An 18,241-nucleotide genomic window follows, 5' to 3' on the forward strand; every position below is an offset into this window, starting at 1 on the left:
CTCAGCCATGGCTGTTGTTTTGGGACATCAGTAATACATTCTGACAAATGAGCTGCTCTGTTTGAGAGGAAGGAAAGGAAGGGTGGTGCTTGATTGGAAACAGGCCTAACATAGGGTCAGCTCTAACTTCTGTTTTAACTTATGAATGTGCTGAAGACTGTCCTCTTCAAATGCAGACAAATGTTCCAGGAGCTTTGCCCTGAGAAACCAGGATGGAGCTGAAATTGGATTAGAAGTCTTAATAAAGGGAAGAACTTGTGTAAGTAGATCTGTGACAAGCCAAGGGGGAAAAAAATTCTCCTTTACAACAGTCAGCCTCATCTTCATGTAGAATTAATAATATTTTGAAGATGCACAACAGGGGGAAAAAGTCTCTTTGTCAACAAGCAGACTGATAAAGCTCAAGTGGACATAAAACTTACGTATTTCTTTCATTAGGGTGTTTTCTTTCTACAGTTGCCTAGTTCTAGGCTAAAAAAAGGAGTAAGATTAAAATTACTTTGTGTCTTCTGGAAGATACAGAGCTATTAGAGTTATAATCATTGCAAAAGAATTTAAAGAAGAGTTTAATATTTTCCAAAACCTTTTCATATTTTTAATATATACTTCTGTGAAACATTGAGAGCTCCAGTGCCTAAATTCTTCAACAACAGAAGTGTGCTTTAACCCTAATATTGGAGAAACCTACCAAAAACAGCCTGAAAGAAAACATGTGTTCTTCTCCATTGTCTTCAGAGGTCTGTTCTTTGACAAATTCTGTAATTGACTCCTTCTGTTCCCCATCTCAAGACAGGTAAGGGAGAGGTAAAGTCATCAGTCAGGCTGATGAGCAACTGCAATACAGTCAGGAAACTTTCAGAGGCTGCAAGTGTTGTTACAGAGGTCTGTTCTTTAGGAACTCTGCATGAAGAGTATAAAATGTGAAGGTTGCTGATTCCCTTAGTTATTGCACACTGAGTATCTCCCTGAAGAGATTAAAAAAAAAAAAAAAAAAAAAGAAAAAGCTGAAGAGTAGATGTACCTGGCAGCCCTTGTCTTATTCTACCAACTTTCAGAAACTTAGAAATTGCATAAATGGCAGGCTTGGACTACAGTTCTAACTTTTAGGCAGAGACTTTGCCCAGAGACAGCAAGATGGTTTGTACCACAGCTGGAAGTGGAAATAGAAAACAGGTTCCTGATTGTTAAATCAGTGGTTCACTTAGAAGGTCTCTCGTCTCAGAGCATGGTTCTGTTTCCTGGAGTGCTGCTCCATCTGGCGGTGAATGAATAAAGAGTGTTACCACAATGCAATTTTAAATCAGGTTCATCTTAAACCTTTTAACGTTAAGCCAAAAAAAAAAAAAAAAAAAAAAAAAAGCAAATATGGATCAAATTTGCCCTTCCTAGTGGAGGTAGGAGTGCTGGTTCTCTCTGGTGCATTTCATGCTCATGTTTCACCCCTAACTGTATTGGGTTCTGTGGCTGAAAGTCAAGGAATTAAATCCCTCTGCAAGTGCTACAGACACGGTTAGGTTCACCTGAGAATGCTTCGCTATCACCATGAGCTGTGTCAGGAAAATATTTACAGTAAAGAAATGAAGCAACTTTTAAAAAACAAATAAATCCCTTGCATAATTAGAATTTTGACTACTTGCCATGAACTTTGCATCTGTTTCTGTATAAGCCAGCAGCAATATATGCACTTTGTTGCTTCCTGTGTTTTGAAATTTTTCTCTGGGCATGGGGGTGAGGTGAGGGCAGATTGTGAAAAGAATCCACTCTAACTAGCAATTTCTGTTGGCTTGGAAAGGAAAACAATTGGGAAAATGTCCCAAAATGAAGGGAAATATGTCTACCCTTGTCATGGTTATGAGTTTGGCATAGAAGGGTAAGTTTAGCCTCAAAGCAAAGCCTAATGATTAGTAGACAGGTGGTGTGGTGGTTGTTTTTTTTTTTTTTTTTTTTTTTTTTTTTTTTTTTTTTTTGTTTTGTTTTGTTTTGTTTTGTTTTGGTTTTTTGTACAGGTTTTCTTTAAAGCCTAAACTCCCTAGTATCTAGAAACTGGGAATGGGAAAAATACTCTAAATGTAGGAGGATCATTACAAAATAATTTACATTACATTACTATTATTACAGGTATTACACCTCTGGCCTTACCTGGGGAAAGGAATTTTAGTATTTTGTATGTGGAGGAAAAAAAGGATTTATATTTATATTTATAGACAAAGTAGATTAATGTATCTTTGTTTCTCCTCATATTTATTCCTATAATCCTCTCATTTTAAAACCATGATGTTGAGGTAAGAAGTATTGTTGGGAGACAGGTTAGAAGACCCTGGAGTTTCTTACATTACATTTCCTTAGAAAAATTGAATGCCTGTTTCCTCAAGCATCCTAACTAGTGATCATATGATAGGATCTCACAGAGCTAGTGAAACTCACCCACCATTATCCTGTACTTCAAAGCTGAAAAAGCACTTATGCTTGGGAAGCAGTCTGGCCATTCACACAACGTGTAGAATGAATCAGTTCTTACTTTCACAGCAGCTGTGAAAGGCAAAATACCGATACTGAAGGGGGATAAGAGTCTCCGTTCTGAGTTTCTGATCTGTAAGCTCAGTCACACCAGGAAGGAAAAGTAATTTACAATGATGCTCTCAAGCATGTGCCGCACTCAAGAGACAACACCTGCTCAACCCACAGTGGCTACAGCACTGGGAGAAGTTCTTAATTTACACTACTGAATTATTCAATCCTAATTACATATTTTCATTTACAGCCTTAATGACTGGAGCTGGGGCAAGAGCAGCCACAGCGCTCATGCTGGACTTAGTGATCCCACCCACATGTTCTAGTCTGGTGTGTCTGGCTTCCTGAAGCCCAAACAACATCTGGAATAACTGGAATGCAGCCTTGGTCAGAACAGAAGTAGCTTGTTAGAACTAGAGGAGACAAGAGTGAGCAGCAGAATGACAGCCTGTGCCCAAACAGGGCCCTTGGGTTTAAATACCTTAAGTTCAATGACTTGTTCTTCACCAAACCATGTCAGATAGTGAGGGCCATAGAAAGTTGCAACAAGGAGTAGTGACATGAGGATTATTTCATAGAGGGCAGATAGTACCTCTTTTTTAAAAAATAGTGTTGATGGGAGTGAGTTTGTTAAGTGATGTAGACACATATTCCCTAACTCTTGATGCAATAGCCTATGAAGTGTTAATTACTTATTTCCACAGCAGCCAGATGCTTCCTTAAAAGTGTGAGAAGCTGAGCAATGACCACTCCCAATTTCCATTTGGTCCCTCTTGACTCTTCTGATCCCTTTCTATCACCAGCTATGTGAGGCTTCTGCCACCTGTGTGACAAAGCTACCACACCCTACAGCAGAATTTGACAGGTCACACAGAATGATCCTAATGACCCATTCCGATGAGGGAGTTCAGCCTGGGCCTCTGCTAACTTCCCTCACTGCTGCTTCTCCACAAACACTTGGCCTACAAATGTGTCTTTAAGAAAATTAAGCCTTTAGTCAAGCAGGCAACCCAAAATTTTCACAGTTTGGGTCTGTGCCATGGCTTCTGGGAAATAACCTTTTTTTCCGTAAATTACCTAGGGGGAGAATTAGTTTTACTTTTCAAAAGCTGTTCTTACACAGCTTTCCTGGGTTTCATCACTCTGTTTCCCTTCTCTTCTAGGCCCCAGGCTGAGCTCATTCCTTTTATTCCTTGGGGTCCCTCTGCTTTTATGCAAGGGAAGAGTCTGCTTTAAGCTGAGGCAGAAATGACATAGGGTGTCATTAAGCAGGTTCAAAGGACTGAGATTCCATTCTCAGGACAAGTGTACCTAAGGCTGACTTGACTTGATAAAGGACTCCTTCACGGCTTCATTCCCCTGTCAATTAAACCAGTTGAAACTTTTATTTTCATGCCAGTGGTTTGGGAACTAGTCTTAGTCCTTGGATACAGAAAGTAAATCACAAAACCCAAGATTTTTTGTTGAAAATAGTATTTCTGATCAAGCTAATCTAGTGAACAGAAGGGCCAGCTGGAGCTCACCCCTGAGATACCTGGGCACCTGTGGCTGAAGCCATTGCACTAGCAAAAAATGCACTTGTCATGAGAACACTCAGACCACCCCAAAATCCTATGAGTTTATGAGCAAATGTGACAGCCTTGGGTGTCAGTGACCTAGACAGCATTATCCGACAGCCCACATCTGTTTCTATGAGAAACAAGCTTTTACTCTCTTATTACTGAGAGTAATTCTTCTAGCACAGCCAATTCCTCTTCATTACACTTTCATACAGGAAAAGTTAGACAGCTACTCCAAGATTAAGTTCAACAGTGTCTTACTGCCAAAGAGGGAAATACTGCTGAACCATTTATATGAGGTGACAAGAAGGTTGTCCACGAAGTGGAAGAACTTACAGTGCTAGTACCAGCAAGAAAACCATCAGCATATTCACAGTTGCCTGAACCTTCAAATGAGGTAAAGAAGGAAAAATTGCATTTGGTTTGTGTACAACACCCCAAAGCACCACACAAGTATGACACAATGCTGCCATTTTTCATCTTGTAATTTTTTCCATTTTAAATGCAATTTCAAAGAAGTATTATATATTAGAAGTATATATTAAGTGCAATTTCAAAGAAGTATTTCTACATGGAACACTGATTTCTTGTTGCAGCCAAGCATTTCAATTAAATAAACCAACATGCAGACTAATAATTTTCATTGATTTTAATTTTAAATACTGTTCAAGAGTAATATAAAAGTTACTTGTTTGTCTATTTAGACTAATCGTTGTGTGGGTTTTTCCCCTCCTCCCCCCCGAAAATATTCAGTGGAGTTACTTGATGCATTTTTCAGGTAACACTTTACAAAGAACTCCAAATGACAGAATTTATGTTTTCCAAAAGAGAGGGTTCTGTGTCAGACGTCTCTGGAAGTTTTCATACCTAGAAAAATAATAAAAAAAAACCAATCAAAAAGTAATAGCTGCTGCATATAAAATTGTATTTTTTAAAAAGGGTACAAATAATTTAGTCTATGCAGAGAACATGATAAATTACATCTACTTCACATCAGGAAATTAGCAAATCCCAAATCTATTTGCATATCTCCAATATTCGCAGTTAGATTTGTGTATTTCACCAAGATGAATTTCATTTAAGCAGTATCCCAGAGAAGACTCATTCAAGGTTAGTAAAATTGTAAGTTAATTTAGATTGGATATGAGGAAAATTTTCTTCACTGAAGGGGTTGTTAAACACTGGAAGTGGTGGAGTCACCATCCTTGGCTGTATTTAAAAGAGGTGTGGACACGTTTTATTGGCCCTGGGTTTGTGGTGCACTTGGCAGCAGGAGGAGAATGGTTGGACTCCATCCTGAAGGTCTGTTCCAACCTAAACAAGTCCATGAGTGGTTGTTTTATGCATAACGTTTTCTGGGCTAGGAAATCAAAGTCTGAGCAGGTAGAAGTATGAATCTGAGGCTAGATGGTAATGTTTTAGTAAAATCAAATGAGGAAATGTAATTCTCTAACACGTAATGCAAACATTATGTGCTATATGCATATATATGCACACATATGCACATGCTGTCTTCATTTCACTTTCCATACTCACAAAACCAAGCAAACCATAAACAAACTGAGCATCAGAATTCACTGTTGAACACACAGTGAAGAAATAGAAAAATTTACAATTTCTTTGCCTTTCTAAAAGAAGAATAAAAAGTAGAGAAGCCTATAGGCTTTGAGCCATGAAAGTTAAACTCCCGCCTTTTAATCCTCACAAACCCAAAACGTAAGGAATCAGAAGGTACTGCCAATGAAACAAAGGAAACCACAAAATGTTCTCTACCTCATAGTTCATAGCCCAGCTCAAGTGAGAAAAGACTGAAGGGTTTTAAACCACTTCAGCCTCACCCAGGCACTGAGCAGTCACATCAGAGACCCCACCCACAGACAGTTCAGGGAGTTTGTAGTTACCTTCTAAACACGAGGCATCCGCACCAAAATACACTCCCAAACAAAACATGGTTCTCATCAACTGCTGGCGTATTCATGAGATCTTACTAATGATAAAACTGTATTCACATAGTCTCAAATACCGATTTAAAAAGGGCTTAGTTTAATACTGCAGAGGCTAAATAAATAAGGCCAAACTGATAGGAAAGACATTTTCAGATAACCTAAAGGTTTGCCTGCAGTTCACAATTTATCTCCAGACTACACAGGCTATCCCCAGACAGTTATTAACTAGTCCCTGGAAAACAACTCCCAGAGGGACTTGTGGATTTACACTCAAGGGTCTTGGTGACAGAACCAGGTCAACAAGTAACATGATTTCGTCACCTCTCACATATTCTTAAGTAAGGCAACTATGCTGGAACTATGTCTAGGAAGAGATCAAATAAAACAAATAAGCACAAACTGACAAGTATCAGTGTGCTCTATCTTTCCACAACTCCAGTCATTTGCATCATCAGCAACACAGTGCAAATGCAAAGGGAGCTTTCTTAGAATCAAAAAAATTTCATTGGTGGCATAGCACTTTTCAAACAACAACAACAAAAAGCTGACAAATAAATATTAAAACAGTGGGCAGAACCTCTCTATACTAGAAATAAACAACAACAATTTTAGAACACTTCTGCATCATCTCACTGAATAGCATGACAGTTATAGTCATGTGCTTATAGTTCAGTGCTTAGAAATGATGGTCTAATGCCCAGAAAAAAAGAGAACATTTGTTACTAGAGATCACTGCCATTACCATTTCAGAACTACATTTGCAGGAATGAAAGCTTCAGAAGGATTTGGGGTCATCTGTGCCTGAGTAACAGCAAATGAGGAAGCAAAGTTATAGAAGTTATCCAACATCTTCTGAGTGAACTGAAAAAAAAAAAAAAAAAAAAAGAGAGATATTTTAAGTAAGTTCTTTCTTCAATTTGAATTTTTGTGCAAAAGTTTAGCAGACACCCAGCTCCTACATGAAGTAGAGCTTTAGCACTGTCATCTAAAATACAGTGGGAAAATGGATATAGTAGGTCCAGAGACAATGATCAAATCATCTTAAGTTTCAGTCTTGTCCTCAGATCCGTCCGGCATCCAGAAATCACTTTAAGAATCTTCACTTGCCCTCTCCCTGCTCAATTTCATCCAACTGGACAAACAGATTTGGGAAGAACATTTTCTGTTTGTGACAAAGTAGTGATGCAGTGACAAGAGCTGTCCCTCTCCTCCAAATTGAATAATCAGAACTCCAGACTGGGCCAAAGCTGCCATTCCATCTCCCAGAAAAGCACTTGTTAAACGATTGGAAAAGTCTGCAATCTATCTAGTTACAACTCATCAGACTCCAGTGACAGGGAAATTTCCTTTAGCATTCCCCACAGAAGGGCTGCTGTCCTGGAATCTTTTACTCCAAGATCTTGTGGGAAAAACACCTAAAGGATGCACAGGGCACTCCTAAACTGTAGGACTAGGAAAGAATGAGAGGCCAAGGAATAGCAAGCCCTGTGTGCAGAGGATGCAGTTGTAGGACATTCCCAGCTAGTCCACAAATGTACAAGTCTATGGTAACTCCTTATTTCCCCTATTCTAAAAAAAAAAAAAAAAAAAAAAAAAAAAAAAAAAAAAGTTATGCTTTGTCTTGATGGGAGAGCAAGGAATTTTCATATAGAAAATTTCATTGACAGTGAAATAATGCAAGAAAACAGCCTAAGTTAATAAATACAGTCTTGTGCTCCCTTCTGACAAAAGAAGAAATCATATCCCAGAACTCTACTCTCAGTCTCACCTCACTCACATGCAGAACTCTATGGTTTTGTCCTACTTCTTTTTTATAGATAAGTTTATATACATAACAAGACATATTCAAATATAAGTCTTCATAAAACTTACTAAAATGTAATAGGAGTGCAACTCCTTAACTTAGGGTAGCAATGGATGATTTTGCCATTTAAAAAATACTTTTATTGCTATAATGTAGCAGTTCCAAATAGCTGATGTCAAATATTAAATGAAAGCCATTAGTTATTGACAAATATGCTCCCAGTAATATATGCCCTTCCTCTGCAATCTACTCCCTCAGAGGTTTCCTTCCACTTTGACCTCACACATTTTCTCTGTAGGAGTAAGTAATACTTTACCCTTTGGGCCAACTGCATTCTTTGAAGGCAATTACAATTTCAGTTAAGATGCTCACAGTTAGATGCTGCTCTTTTTTAACAGAAAAATTCACTTAGCTGAAAATAATATTTGTAAAAATGTTATACAATCATGAGGTATTTTTTTTTCTTTAAATACTACTGCCAGAAAAATCCCTGAGCCACCTTGCAAATGACCTGACCTGGCACGTTATTCCTCATAACTTAACTACTGCTATAATAAAAACTGGTGGAATCAGATATATTATTTAGGTGTCCTTTGCCCCTAACAAATCCAGACAAGCTCAATTAACTGTACTATACAAAAACAGCTGTTGGTCAACTCCTAGTCAAGGTAACTTTCTGCAAGAAACATTACCTATTTGGGGCTACAATGTATATAAACTGCTAAAGAACATCAGCCACAGTATCAGCATTACTGTACAATTACCAGTCTCCCTCACCAAGAACCTGGAAGGAAAGTGAGAACGTAAAAAAGGCCTGAAGAAAAGCCTCACCAACTCTGAAATGTTAGCAGAAAATGCCAGAGCCATCAGTGTTAGGGGAATCAAGACCCACTATGCAGGCCTGGCTTGCCTTGGACTGCTGTTGGACTGCCAACTAACTGCCAGAGCTGCTTGAGGATTTCCAGAAGTTCAAACTAATGGACAGGCTGGGTTAAAAAATGGCACATATTGTAGCCCAAAGCCTGATCTACAGGGGCACTGGGGAAAAACAAATAAAAATATTTCTGTGGGAAAGGGCATAATTCTGTAGTTCTCCAGAGCTACTACATCAGAAGGATTTCTCCAGGAAAAGTGCAACACCTGAATATCTCTGCATCTACACCCACATTTGCCTTAACTTGTGAGTAATTTTTGACCATCCCTGCAAGTCTACATACTGAAGTCTCAGCACCTACAAATCACCAGAGATCCACTCTCTCTTACATGTATTTAGTCATAGCTGCTCTTATAAGAAGTATCATAAATAATTTAAAAAGTAGAGTGACACTGACGCAAGTGAATCTCTTGGCCTCATGTCACTGAGCATTCAAATTCCAGTCTTGTACACGAGACAGTTTTTCAGCATAAGAAAAAGCAATTTCATAATATCAAAGCATCCAACCAAATGATTTGACCATTATTAGGTTGGTTACAATCCTACTGCCACCCCCAGCAGTACCCCCTACCCACTCCCCAATTAGTGTTTCAGAGGCTCAATGAGACTTCCATGGAACAGAGAATTTCTGAGAATGGAATGTCCAGGCTACCTCTGTGAATGAATCTACTGATGACACAGCAGCACTTGCAACAGGAGTCTGCTGGGCCAGGTTCTCCAGCAGTTCCACTGAGATTCCAATCTGAGCCACTGTTGGCGTCTGTGGGAGGTTCATGGCACCAAAGGGATGTTGACTTCCCTTCCCTGAAAGCACCACGAACAGCACACGTTAGGTTTGGCACACACACGTAAAGCCTGTGGAACTTCAACCACTGTGCTTCTCCTGTAGAAGGTATTCCCCAGCTCCCACCACAGGGATCTCCCTAGCTCAGGAAATACAGGAAAAACCACAGTCCAGGCACAGGCACACAAGCACAACAGATGGAGCAGTGTGATTGGAACATGTAAAAAGCACAACAGATCATAAGGAAATTTCTGAAAAACAGAAGAACATGACTTTACAGCTCCCTGTGAAGTAAATGGATTCAAGAAGGAATATGATCAATGAGTAAAAGACAGCAGCAGAACCTCTCTCTACAGAACCAAGCTTTTAATTCACATTTTGGCAATTGCAGATAAACAGGAAATATGCAGCACTGCTGCAATTGTTTGATTTACTCATTAAAGCCAGGTTCTAGTGAGCCTGCTCTGAAAAAGTAGAGAGCACTAGTTTATGATCCCTCTGACTCAGGGAGGGCTGGGCAGCCCCAGGTCTCATCTGAACTGCTAGAACCCACCAAAAGCAGCAAAGGTCAAAGAAACCGTCACGGAACAGAAAGGCCTCTGACTTTGCAAGAAGACAACATGAACCATCCCCAAACTTCATGCCACAAACACAGGCATCATCCCAGCCCTCTGCCCTCACTTCTGACCTTTCTCAACCCATACTTTCAGTCCTGGCCTCAGCCAAGGTCTCTGCAAACAAGGACAGACAGAGTCACTTAAATCATGTACTCTTCTGTCAGCACCTCTAAAGGAGAATGCAGGAAAAGGTTTGTGGGACCACAATGCTGTCAGTAAACAAACACTAACACTGCACCTGTGTTTGTGGGAACACAATAATCAAGTACCCTCTTAACACAGAGGCAATGTCTCAGCAGCACTCTCTGGCCTCTTAACTAGCAAGGGAAAGCAAAGCTAATCAAGAGCTGTCCTGCACACCAGTCAGCACTGTCTTGAGCTGCAAGAAAGGCTAATGGAGATCTGACTTAACTCAAAAACTCAGCCAGCAAAAACAGTCTGACAAGTTGACCTGAGATCAAGACTGAAGACCTCAGGAACTTGGCCATTCCTCTGCAGAGACACAAGGCACAAAGAAGCAAACAGCCAACCCATACACAAAGTACGCTCACAAACTCAGCACCCTTCTCAGTTGAAGCAAAGTGCCAGTCCTCACTCCAGATCCCACAACTGCAATACTATGCTACCTTAGGAGTAAAGCACTTCTATTAAAATGTTACTTTAACACAAGGTAAGCAAGAAGAGAGTTAATCTCCTGAAATACTATTTAGAACCTCTTCTGAGAAACCTCATTGCTGTATGATCTCAGCATCTGCTGTTGATAGAGGCTTGCTTGATACAAGCTATCAGAAACTAAGTATCAAGTTCATTATTAAAAAAATCCCAATAGCAACTGAGCTGGTACAAGTTTTGCATCTTGCATCTTCACCTAAGAAACTGACATTTCAATAAAAATGTAACATCCTCAAGCAATGGGTTCTGTTACAAAGTATGATTACTTTAGACAGTCATGATCCAAACCAACAAAACACATCCATTCCATTCACTTTCCATCAACTCCCACAGAACCACGGCCTTGGAAAGATGTCTGCCTGAAAGTGTGAAATAAAAGCATCCATTGTCATCTTTACACCAGGAAAAATACACTCCACATTCTCCATGCTTGGCTCTTCCAATTAGAATTCCAAACCTTACAAACGCAGAGAATGCTCACCAGTTCTGAAATACAAGCTCAGGTTTTTGCATTCAGACCCTGCACTCTCCAACACATCACATCACCACAGAGTAACTGCTATCAGAAAAGTAGTTTTCCACACAATTCTTTCCTTCCATTGAACCCTTAATTCAATGATTGAGCCCTCATTACCTTTCAGCCCAATCACAACAAAACCCTTACCCATGTGTAGGCCTCAAATGCAGACATCATTTTAGAGCATAAACAGCATCACAGCAGAAAAGCCTGTCATGGAAAAGGCCCTGCTGTAACTCTTGTCAACATACTTCCAGTAAGGGTGCAAAATACAAGTCCAAAGTTTATTTTCTATTTCTCCCACACCTTCAGGCACAACTGAAAACCAAAAAACCTTACATTTCCAAGGCAGGGAGCATTTCTAAGCCCCCTTTTTAATGTGCAAACAAATGAAACTCTGCTACAACCACTGCTTTCCAGGGAGCTGATAGGGACACACCTTTGGTCCTCTTAACCAGGTATTTAACCCAAAATGCAGGGCTCAAGTATTAGTAATGTCTCTCAATGATTCCAGCTCTCTGTTACATAGTCTTCTCCACCTTAAGATTTTTTATGGCCATGGAACCTTAGACTGTGTAGCTTAGACCGAGTCCACAGTCAGAGCTAAGCTGCAGACAGTGGGAATGGCAGAGCTCTCTGCTGCTCAAATCAAGCCCAGCAGTGCCTCAAGGCACTGCAAATGTGTTCAGCTGTCACTGAGTTCTTCCTTGAGAACAGCCCTTACTGGGAAATTATGGCTAATCATGCAAAAAGCATCTGGAAACGCGCTTTCCTCCAAAGCTGTCCGAGAGCACACACCAGTGAGTCTTTCAAGCATGAGGAACATATGCCAAAAGCACTGGTGATGTGCTTTACCGTAGCACCAACCACACAGCTCTGGGATACACAAAACCACATCCCCCAAACCCTTCCTGCAGTTGCTCCCTCTTCTGAAGAAAGCTCAAATTTCTGAGGAATGTGTATCATCACAATTCATTTTGCTCTGCAGCTTGAGAGCCCTTATCTGAACCATGCTGCCACATCCAGGACTGACTCAAAAGAAAGCATGCCATGTTATGAATGAATACATTTTAGCAGAGCAACCTCAATGTTTAATTAAACAGAGATCCAAGCCTACAAAAGATGTGTACTACTTTATCACTGTAACACTTTAAGCTGCTGGACTGATGTATCCATCCCTTTCATATGCCAAAGGTGTGGCATTGGAATGTCTCATCATTTTTGTAAAGCACACAGCAAACCCCTCATGTATTTAGGAAAACACATGAACACACAGACACACACTCCCTACTGAACGTACCAAAAGTACTAAAACATTTGGAAAGCTGCTTTCCAATGAGGACACCCTCTACTGGACAATTCTACAGAGCAACTGCTCCTGGCTGGGTAGTGCCTGCTGTCAGAAATCACTGCCAGGCTCTACTCCCTGCAAAACCTGTCTGTGCTACAAAGAACACAACTGCTTAGCAGAGGAGGCTAAAAGAAAATGCTGCTGGCATGTCTAGACAAACACCTAAAAACATGGTAGGGAAGTTACAGGATCATTTCTCCTCTATGCAGAGGACAAAACCACATCAAGTCTGCTTAAAAGAATTTCCAGATCAACACCACACACAAGAGAAGACGAGAGAGAAATTTCACAAGGAACAGTAACACACAGACATATTTCCATGAAGCTGACAGGTGGCTTCTAGTACTGTCTGAAACACAGAGTGCTGCCTTTTTAAGTAGCTTTTTGTTCAAAGCGACCTTCACACATTTATCCCTTTTGCACTCAGGAACACATCTGTTGCACTGATTGCTATGTTCTACCAGTCTTACCAGATTTCAGACCAGAAATTTTGAAGATGGCACTTGGCTTCTCATTAGTGACAAACCCCAGCAGCTGCCACACTGCCATCCCACTCTGGTCTGGGTAACAAAAATAGACAGATCCTCCCATTCCATCTGGAAATGGTATAGTTCCCAGCATGAAGACCACTACATGGTTGATGTTTTCATAGTCTGGTAAATCAAATACAAATTTGTCTTCAGCCACTTGTTGAGGTGCAGCTTGTACCTAAAGAGAACAAAACCTTTATTAGTATTGACACGGTTTTTCATCTTCATCTGTCTGTGAATTTCCTTTTACAGAAACACACCTAAAGTGGTACATAACAAAAAAAGTGAGGAACGTACTAGCCTAAAGAGCAAAATAGCCAGATAAAAGTCAAACACAGCAGAAGAACAACTGCAAAAAATATTACCAGAAAGACACAACAGTCTTGTTCTACCTGCACTGAACACATATCCCACCCGGGACTACAGGATCAGAATACCTTCGCTCCCCATGTGCGTAGGAGGAAAATAGGGTGCAGAAGAGGTTGCCAAGTCACTAAGAAGTGGCTGTTGACCACCTGGCTGGCACAACCCCAGGATCATGGAAACCTGTTCACATAGGAAATACAATAGACCTTGAGAAAGGCAGCAGAAGGATGGCTGAATGCCAGAGCAAAAGATACCCTCCTCTTTACCCGAGATGCCACATCCTTGCGGCCAAGGCACAATCTAGCCTTAAAAAGCTTCTGTTAAGCTCCCAGCTTGTCTCTGAGGAGACACCATTGACAGGGGACGGCAGGCGCCTCCCGGCAGGGCCGCTGGCCGAGGCGGCCGCCTGCGGGGACGCGGGGCCGGCCCAGCCGGGCATGGGGGGCCCAGGCCCGCGGCAGCTCCACCCCGCCCCCGAGCGGGTTGAGGGCCCCGCCCGGGCCCGGGCAGCGCTCACCAGCCTGCCCGCCACCAGGCAGCCGAACATGGCGGCGGCCGGGAACCCCTCCAGACGACTCGCTATTCCCGAGCCTCCATGAGCGCCGGCCCCGGAAAGTCAACACGCCCCCGGCTCACCCCGGCGCCGCCGAGTCACTTCCGCGGCGCCGCCACCACGGACTACAACTCCCGCGGTGCAACGCGGGGCCGCGCACCGGCGGTGCGAGCGGCTCGTGCTGGAGCATGACGGGAGATGTAGTTCTTTCGCGTCGCCGCGCTGATGTGTGTGATGGGCGGGAAGGGGCGATGGCGCCCGGGCCCGCCCCGGCGCTGCCTCGGAGGCTGAGGGCCGGAGTGCTCTCAGTGGAGGTGCCGCGGGGTTTCTGCCCTTGTGTTTTACCTGGGCTGAGGTATAACAGATCCATGATAACGGCGTCTAGACATGGGGTGAAATCAGATAACAGAGGGAGAAAATGAACAGGGAAACGAGGAGAACCAGTTCATCTGGTGAATCTCCATAAATTGTGATAAAAGCTCCCCTCTGCTCGAGACACAAAGATTGCTTTTCAGTCTCTTGTTTACAGGGCGGTTCTTTTGCACGTTAGTGCAATATCAGCTGCGCCCGCCTTCTCTTGGCTGAGGCGGGCTCCAAGCTCCATTCCCGGGGGTCAGCACAGGCTGGGCTGGGCTGGATGGAAACAAACCACTCCCTTGACTCAGAACACTGTTCTACACTTTCTGTACAAGCCATTCTTTAAAATATCGTTCTCATGTGTCTTTTAGTGTTTGCACAGGTATTTTAATCCGTGCTTCAATCTTAATCATACCCATGTTACTATTTCTGTCACAAACCTTTATGAGACCTCTCCCCTTTTACCGTGCCAGTGTGCTGCTATGGAATGTCTGAAATCTGTGATCCACCCATCTCTGTAAGAAATATCAGGGTCTTTCCTGCAGCCAGGATCACATTTGGTGGACAGCTTCTCCTGTTCTCAGCTGCCCCAGGCCTGGGCACTGCACCTGTGGCTTGTGGCAGAGCTCTGTCTCTGCGGGAGCTCCCAGCGTTGCTTTTGTGCTGCCTTTCCAAATGCTAAAATCTCAAACCAAATGAAGACCCCAGTGCCTGCGACCAGATGGAGCGAGCAGCCAGTCCCTTGCAGTGTGAAATGTGAGGGAATTAGGAGAGCAAAACCTATGATCTGCTGATGGTAGCCCACAGTTATTTGTACAGGCCGGATGGAATATGTGTTTCTGCCTGATTCATGTCTTGCATTTGGTAAGAAGCCCAGGTGTAAAAATTACTGAGGTGGTAGTGCAGAACTGCTTAGTCCCAGGCCTCATTTTGAATTTGAACCTTTGGAAGTGAGTTCTCCTCTTGGCAGGTGCTTTTCCAGCTGGCCCTCATGAACTGGAAAGAGAGAAAGTCTTAAAGCTTGAGATATTGCAAATGAGTGGAGGGTGGCCAATCTCTGCAGTGCAGCCACTGAGACACAACAAGAAATCTACTAATTAGGCAAGAGCTCATCTCACATTACCAGTTTGCTGCAAACCTTTGAGATTACACCATGTCTAAAAGGCTCAGGGCAACCTCATCTTGCAGGCTGATCTCAGCAGGGCTCTCATGCAGTCTTGCTTAGGCTTTTTTTTTTTTTTTTTAAATTTAAACCTAATTATTTACTGTTTATCTAAACTTGTGGAGCTTTCTGTGCAATGACAGCAGCAGAGCCATTGCTGCTCCCTCTGCCAAAAGCTAATTTCAGGCTGTTTTTGAAGTTGCTCTAGAACTTACTTATGACTCAGATGTTCACTTACACCTCTGCTAAGGTCCATGCCTTAATGCCATTCAGGTACAAGAAGGTAATTATGGATCAGGCACATTCCCTCTGTGCAGTAAGGGAAGGCATTTCCTATTCCATAGTAACAGATAGTGGCACGACACAGAAAACAGTTATTTGTAGAAAACCTCTGAGAAGAAGTTTCTGTTTCTGGGTGAGGCAAAGGCAGGAGTAAGAGGAAGAAAGCTCAGGCAAGTTGGGTCCATATTGACACAAAACTTCACCCATACAGTGGTTGGTGGTGTGCCAGAATATGTGCTGGGATCCTGCCTGAACACATAGACCAGAAGGATCTACATGTGTCTGAACATGGGTGCAGCAAGGTGTGGATGCTGGATGATCAAGAACTGTGAAAAGTAATTTTTTTCTTGAATAAAGAGTATTTTCTTGTACTTCTTTTCACATTAGTCACAGCTGCAAAAGCAGCAATAGCTTGTAAAATATTCATGTGGCAGGATGATGGGTGGGGTTTCGTAGTTTCCTTTTTCTCTTTCTCTGGACACCTTTTTCTCTGTTTGCCAGTGCATTTTTCTGCTGTGTCTCTAGTCTCCAGGCCATTAAGGCTTTCATGAACTTATGTCATTTGCATGTTTTCCAGCCTGAGGAGTTGTACCTATGTAGTCATTTATTGTGCAGAAGTTGTTCCATATTTTTTGATCATTCTTGTCGTTTCTTGGTCCATTTCCCCCAGATTGAGTACAGGGGAGCAGTCAGCCCTGCAGCCAGTTCTAGCTGTCAGCAGTCAGGAAGGCACTGGACAGATCTGCCCACAGCTGCAGGTCTCTCCCATTTTGGGAAGGTGGTAAAGCTCTCATTTTTGGCCACGTAAGATCAGATGATATAGAAGAATGAACTCTTCACATGTTCCCTTGACTTACCGAGGCCGGAATGTTTCAAGAATTGTTTTCTCAGTGAGGCTGAGGAATCTTAGAGCTCAGTTTCTTGAGAGCATGGATGAGGCCGCTCTTGGGTACCAGGAATATTGGGATATTTGGGACAGTGGAAATGTGTTATAAGAAGGACGGGGTTATGTAATGGTGAAGAAGGAGCTGCCTCATGGGACAGAGAAGGAACAAGGCTAACGGAGCATGCAGGAATGTGATGTCAAGTGGTTCAGGGTCAGTGACTCTGAGGTCACTTCAGAAAGAGATTTTAATTGTCTTTGTGCTGAGCAGTGGCCTGTATTTGTTGTGTAGCTGCTTTCCTCAGTGCTGTTGACCCGTAAGTGGTAATCTTCTCCCTTTTGAAGTCAGTGAGCATTTTGTTTACAGAAATAGTGATCAGGAAAAAGTTACCAGATAAACCTACAGAAGCTGAATATTCACTTGGAGACTGGAAAAAAGAGCCAAAGTGCCCAACTTAACTGCAGACTAGTTATGCCCTTTTGCATAGGTTTAAATAGCTGCATGAAGCAATCAAAATCTGGAGACAGTGAGCACAGGTGCAATTGGTGGCACTGTTTTATATTAAAAGATTTTAATTTGCATTGTAATTTTCCACTATTATAAACTTTGCTTGCCTGCTACTCAACTTTTTCAAACTTTAACCATTAGGACTAAAGTTCTTCTGTTAGTTTATATTTTTATATATGTAAAAAGTTCACTCAGAATGTTTCTGTTTTTTCCAAGACATGGGTCAAAAAATGCACTGTTTTACTCAAGGTAAAAAATTAAAATTTGGATGACCTGTTCTTTCAGAAGCCCTAATTCTCTCATGTTGTGAGAGGAGAGACTTTCAGTTTGCTGGCAAGTAGTCTTGAGTCAGAAAAGGTGCTGTGAAAATAAGCTCAAGTGTATTTAGATACGAAATATTTGGAGAATCCCAGTTTGTACGTGCTCAGGAGAAATTTATGTCGCACAACAGGTTTCATCCATGCTGAACAAGTCTCACTGAGGCTGCAGAAGTTTGTCTGTAGCTGCCTCTAGGTTGAACATCAAGGCAAGACGAGAGGATTGAGCTCTTCTTACCCAACCTAACAACCTGAGGGAAGTACCTAAATTAAAAACAGTTTGCATCTGTTCTTTCTAGACAGTGGCTCCTCTAAGGCAGAAACTGTCGTCTGGAAGAGCATCTTTGTTGGCAGTAATTAGAGAAGACGTCTTGGCAGTTCAGCCATTTAACTGAGGAGCCTCACTTACTTGGGAATTTAAGTGGGAGAAATTCAGACCCTTCTCCAGCTCACAGTGTTAATGTTTAGGTATGACAGGAGGTACAAGGGAGGAAAGGGGTAGTGAAGATGGGGGAAGGCATAAGGGCAATAGGTTGCAGCAGAGGGCAGGAAGGAGGAAGAATATAGTTTACTTTTTAGTAGTACTGA

The 18,241-nt window shown here is 42.0% G+C and overlaps 1 protein-coding gene across 4 annotated transcripts; it reads right to left on the reverse strand.

The window, feature by feature from the left end:
- Nucleotides 1-4,704: 4,704 nt before the first annotated feature.
- HIKESHI (heat shock protein nuclear import factor hikeshi) lies at nt 4,705-14,228 on the reverse strand. 4 transcript variants are annotated; one of them, XM_083884673.1, is made up of 6 exons: nt 14,109-14,228; nt 13,663-13,771; nt 13,166-13,348; nt 9,407-9,558; nt 6,759-6,877; nt 4,705-4,937 (listed from the first exon to the last, which is right to left on the reverse strand). In XM_083884673.1, exons 1-6 carry the CDS (start codon nt 14,136-14,138, stop codon nt 4,883-4,885), a joined length of 648 nt encoding a protein of 215 aa, XP_083740799.1. In that variant the 5' UTR covers nt 14,139-14,228; the 3' UTR covers nt 4,705-4,882. The 4 variants fall into 4 exon arrangements, with proteins under 4 accessions (XP_083740799.1, XP_083740802.1, XP_083740800.1 ...); XM_083884676.1 differs by lacking the exon at nt 13,663-13,771; XM_083884674.1 differs by lacking the exon at nt 13,663-13,771 and having other exon boundaries at nt 13,166-13,403.
- Between the last annotated feature and the right edge of the window lie 4,013 nt (nt 14,229-18,241).

Source organism: Zosterops lateralis (genome assembly GCF_965231275.1).
Source record: "Zosterops lateralis genome assembly, chromosome: 2".
In the NCBI taxonomy this organism is placed as follows: Eukaryota; Metazoa; Chordata; class Aves; order Passeriformes; family Zosteropidae; genus Zosterops; species Zosterops lateralis.

Excerpts from the sequence above, each read along its gene's own strand:
- HIKESHI (XM_083884673.1), bottom strand. The coding sequence starts at position 14,138 with ATGTTCGGCTGCCTGGTGGCGGGCAGGCTG. Across the intron at positions 13,772-14,108 it reads GCCTGGTGGCGGGCAGGCTG|GTTTCCATGATCCTGGGGTT; the intron begins GTGAGCGCTGCC and ends CTATGTGAACAG. Across the intron at positions 6,878-9,406 it reads CAGTAGATTCATTCACAGAG|TTCACTCAGAAGATGTTGGA; the intron begins GTAGCCTGGACA and ends TTTTTTTTTCAG.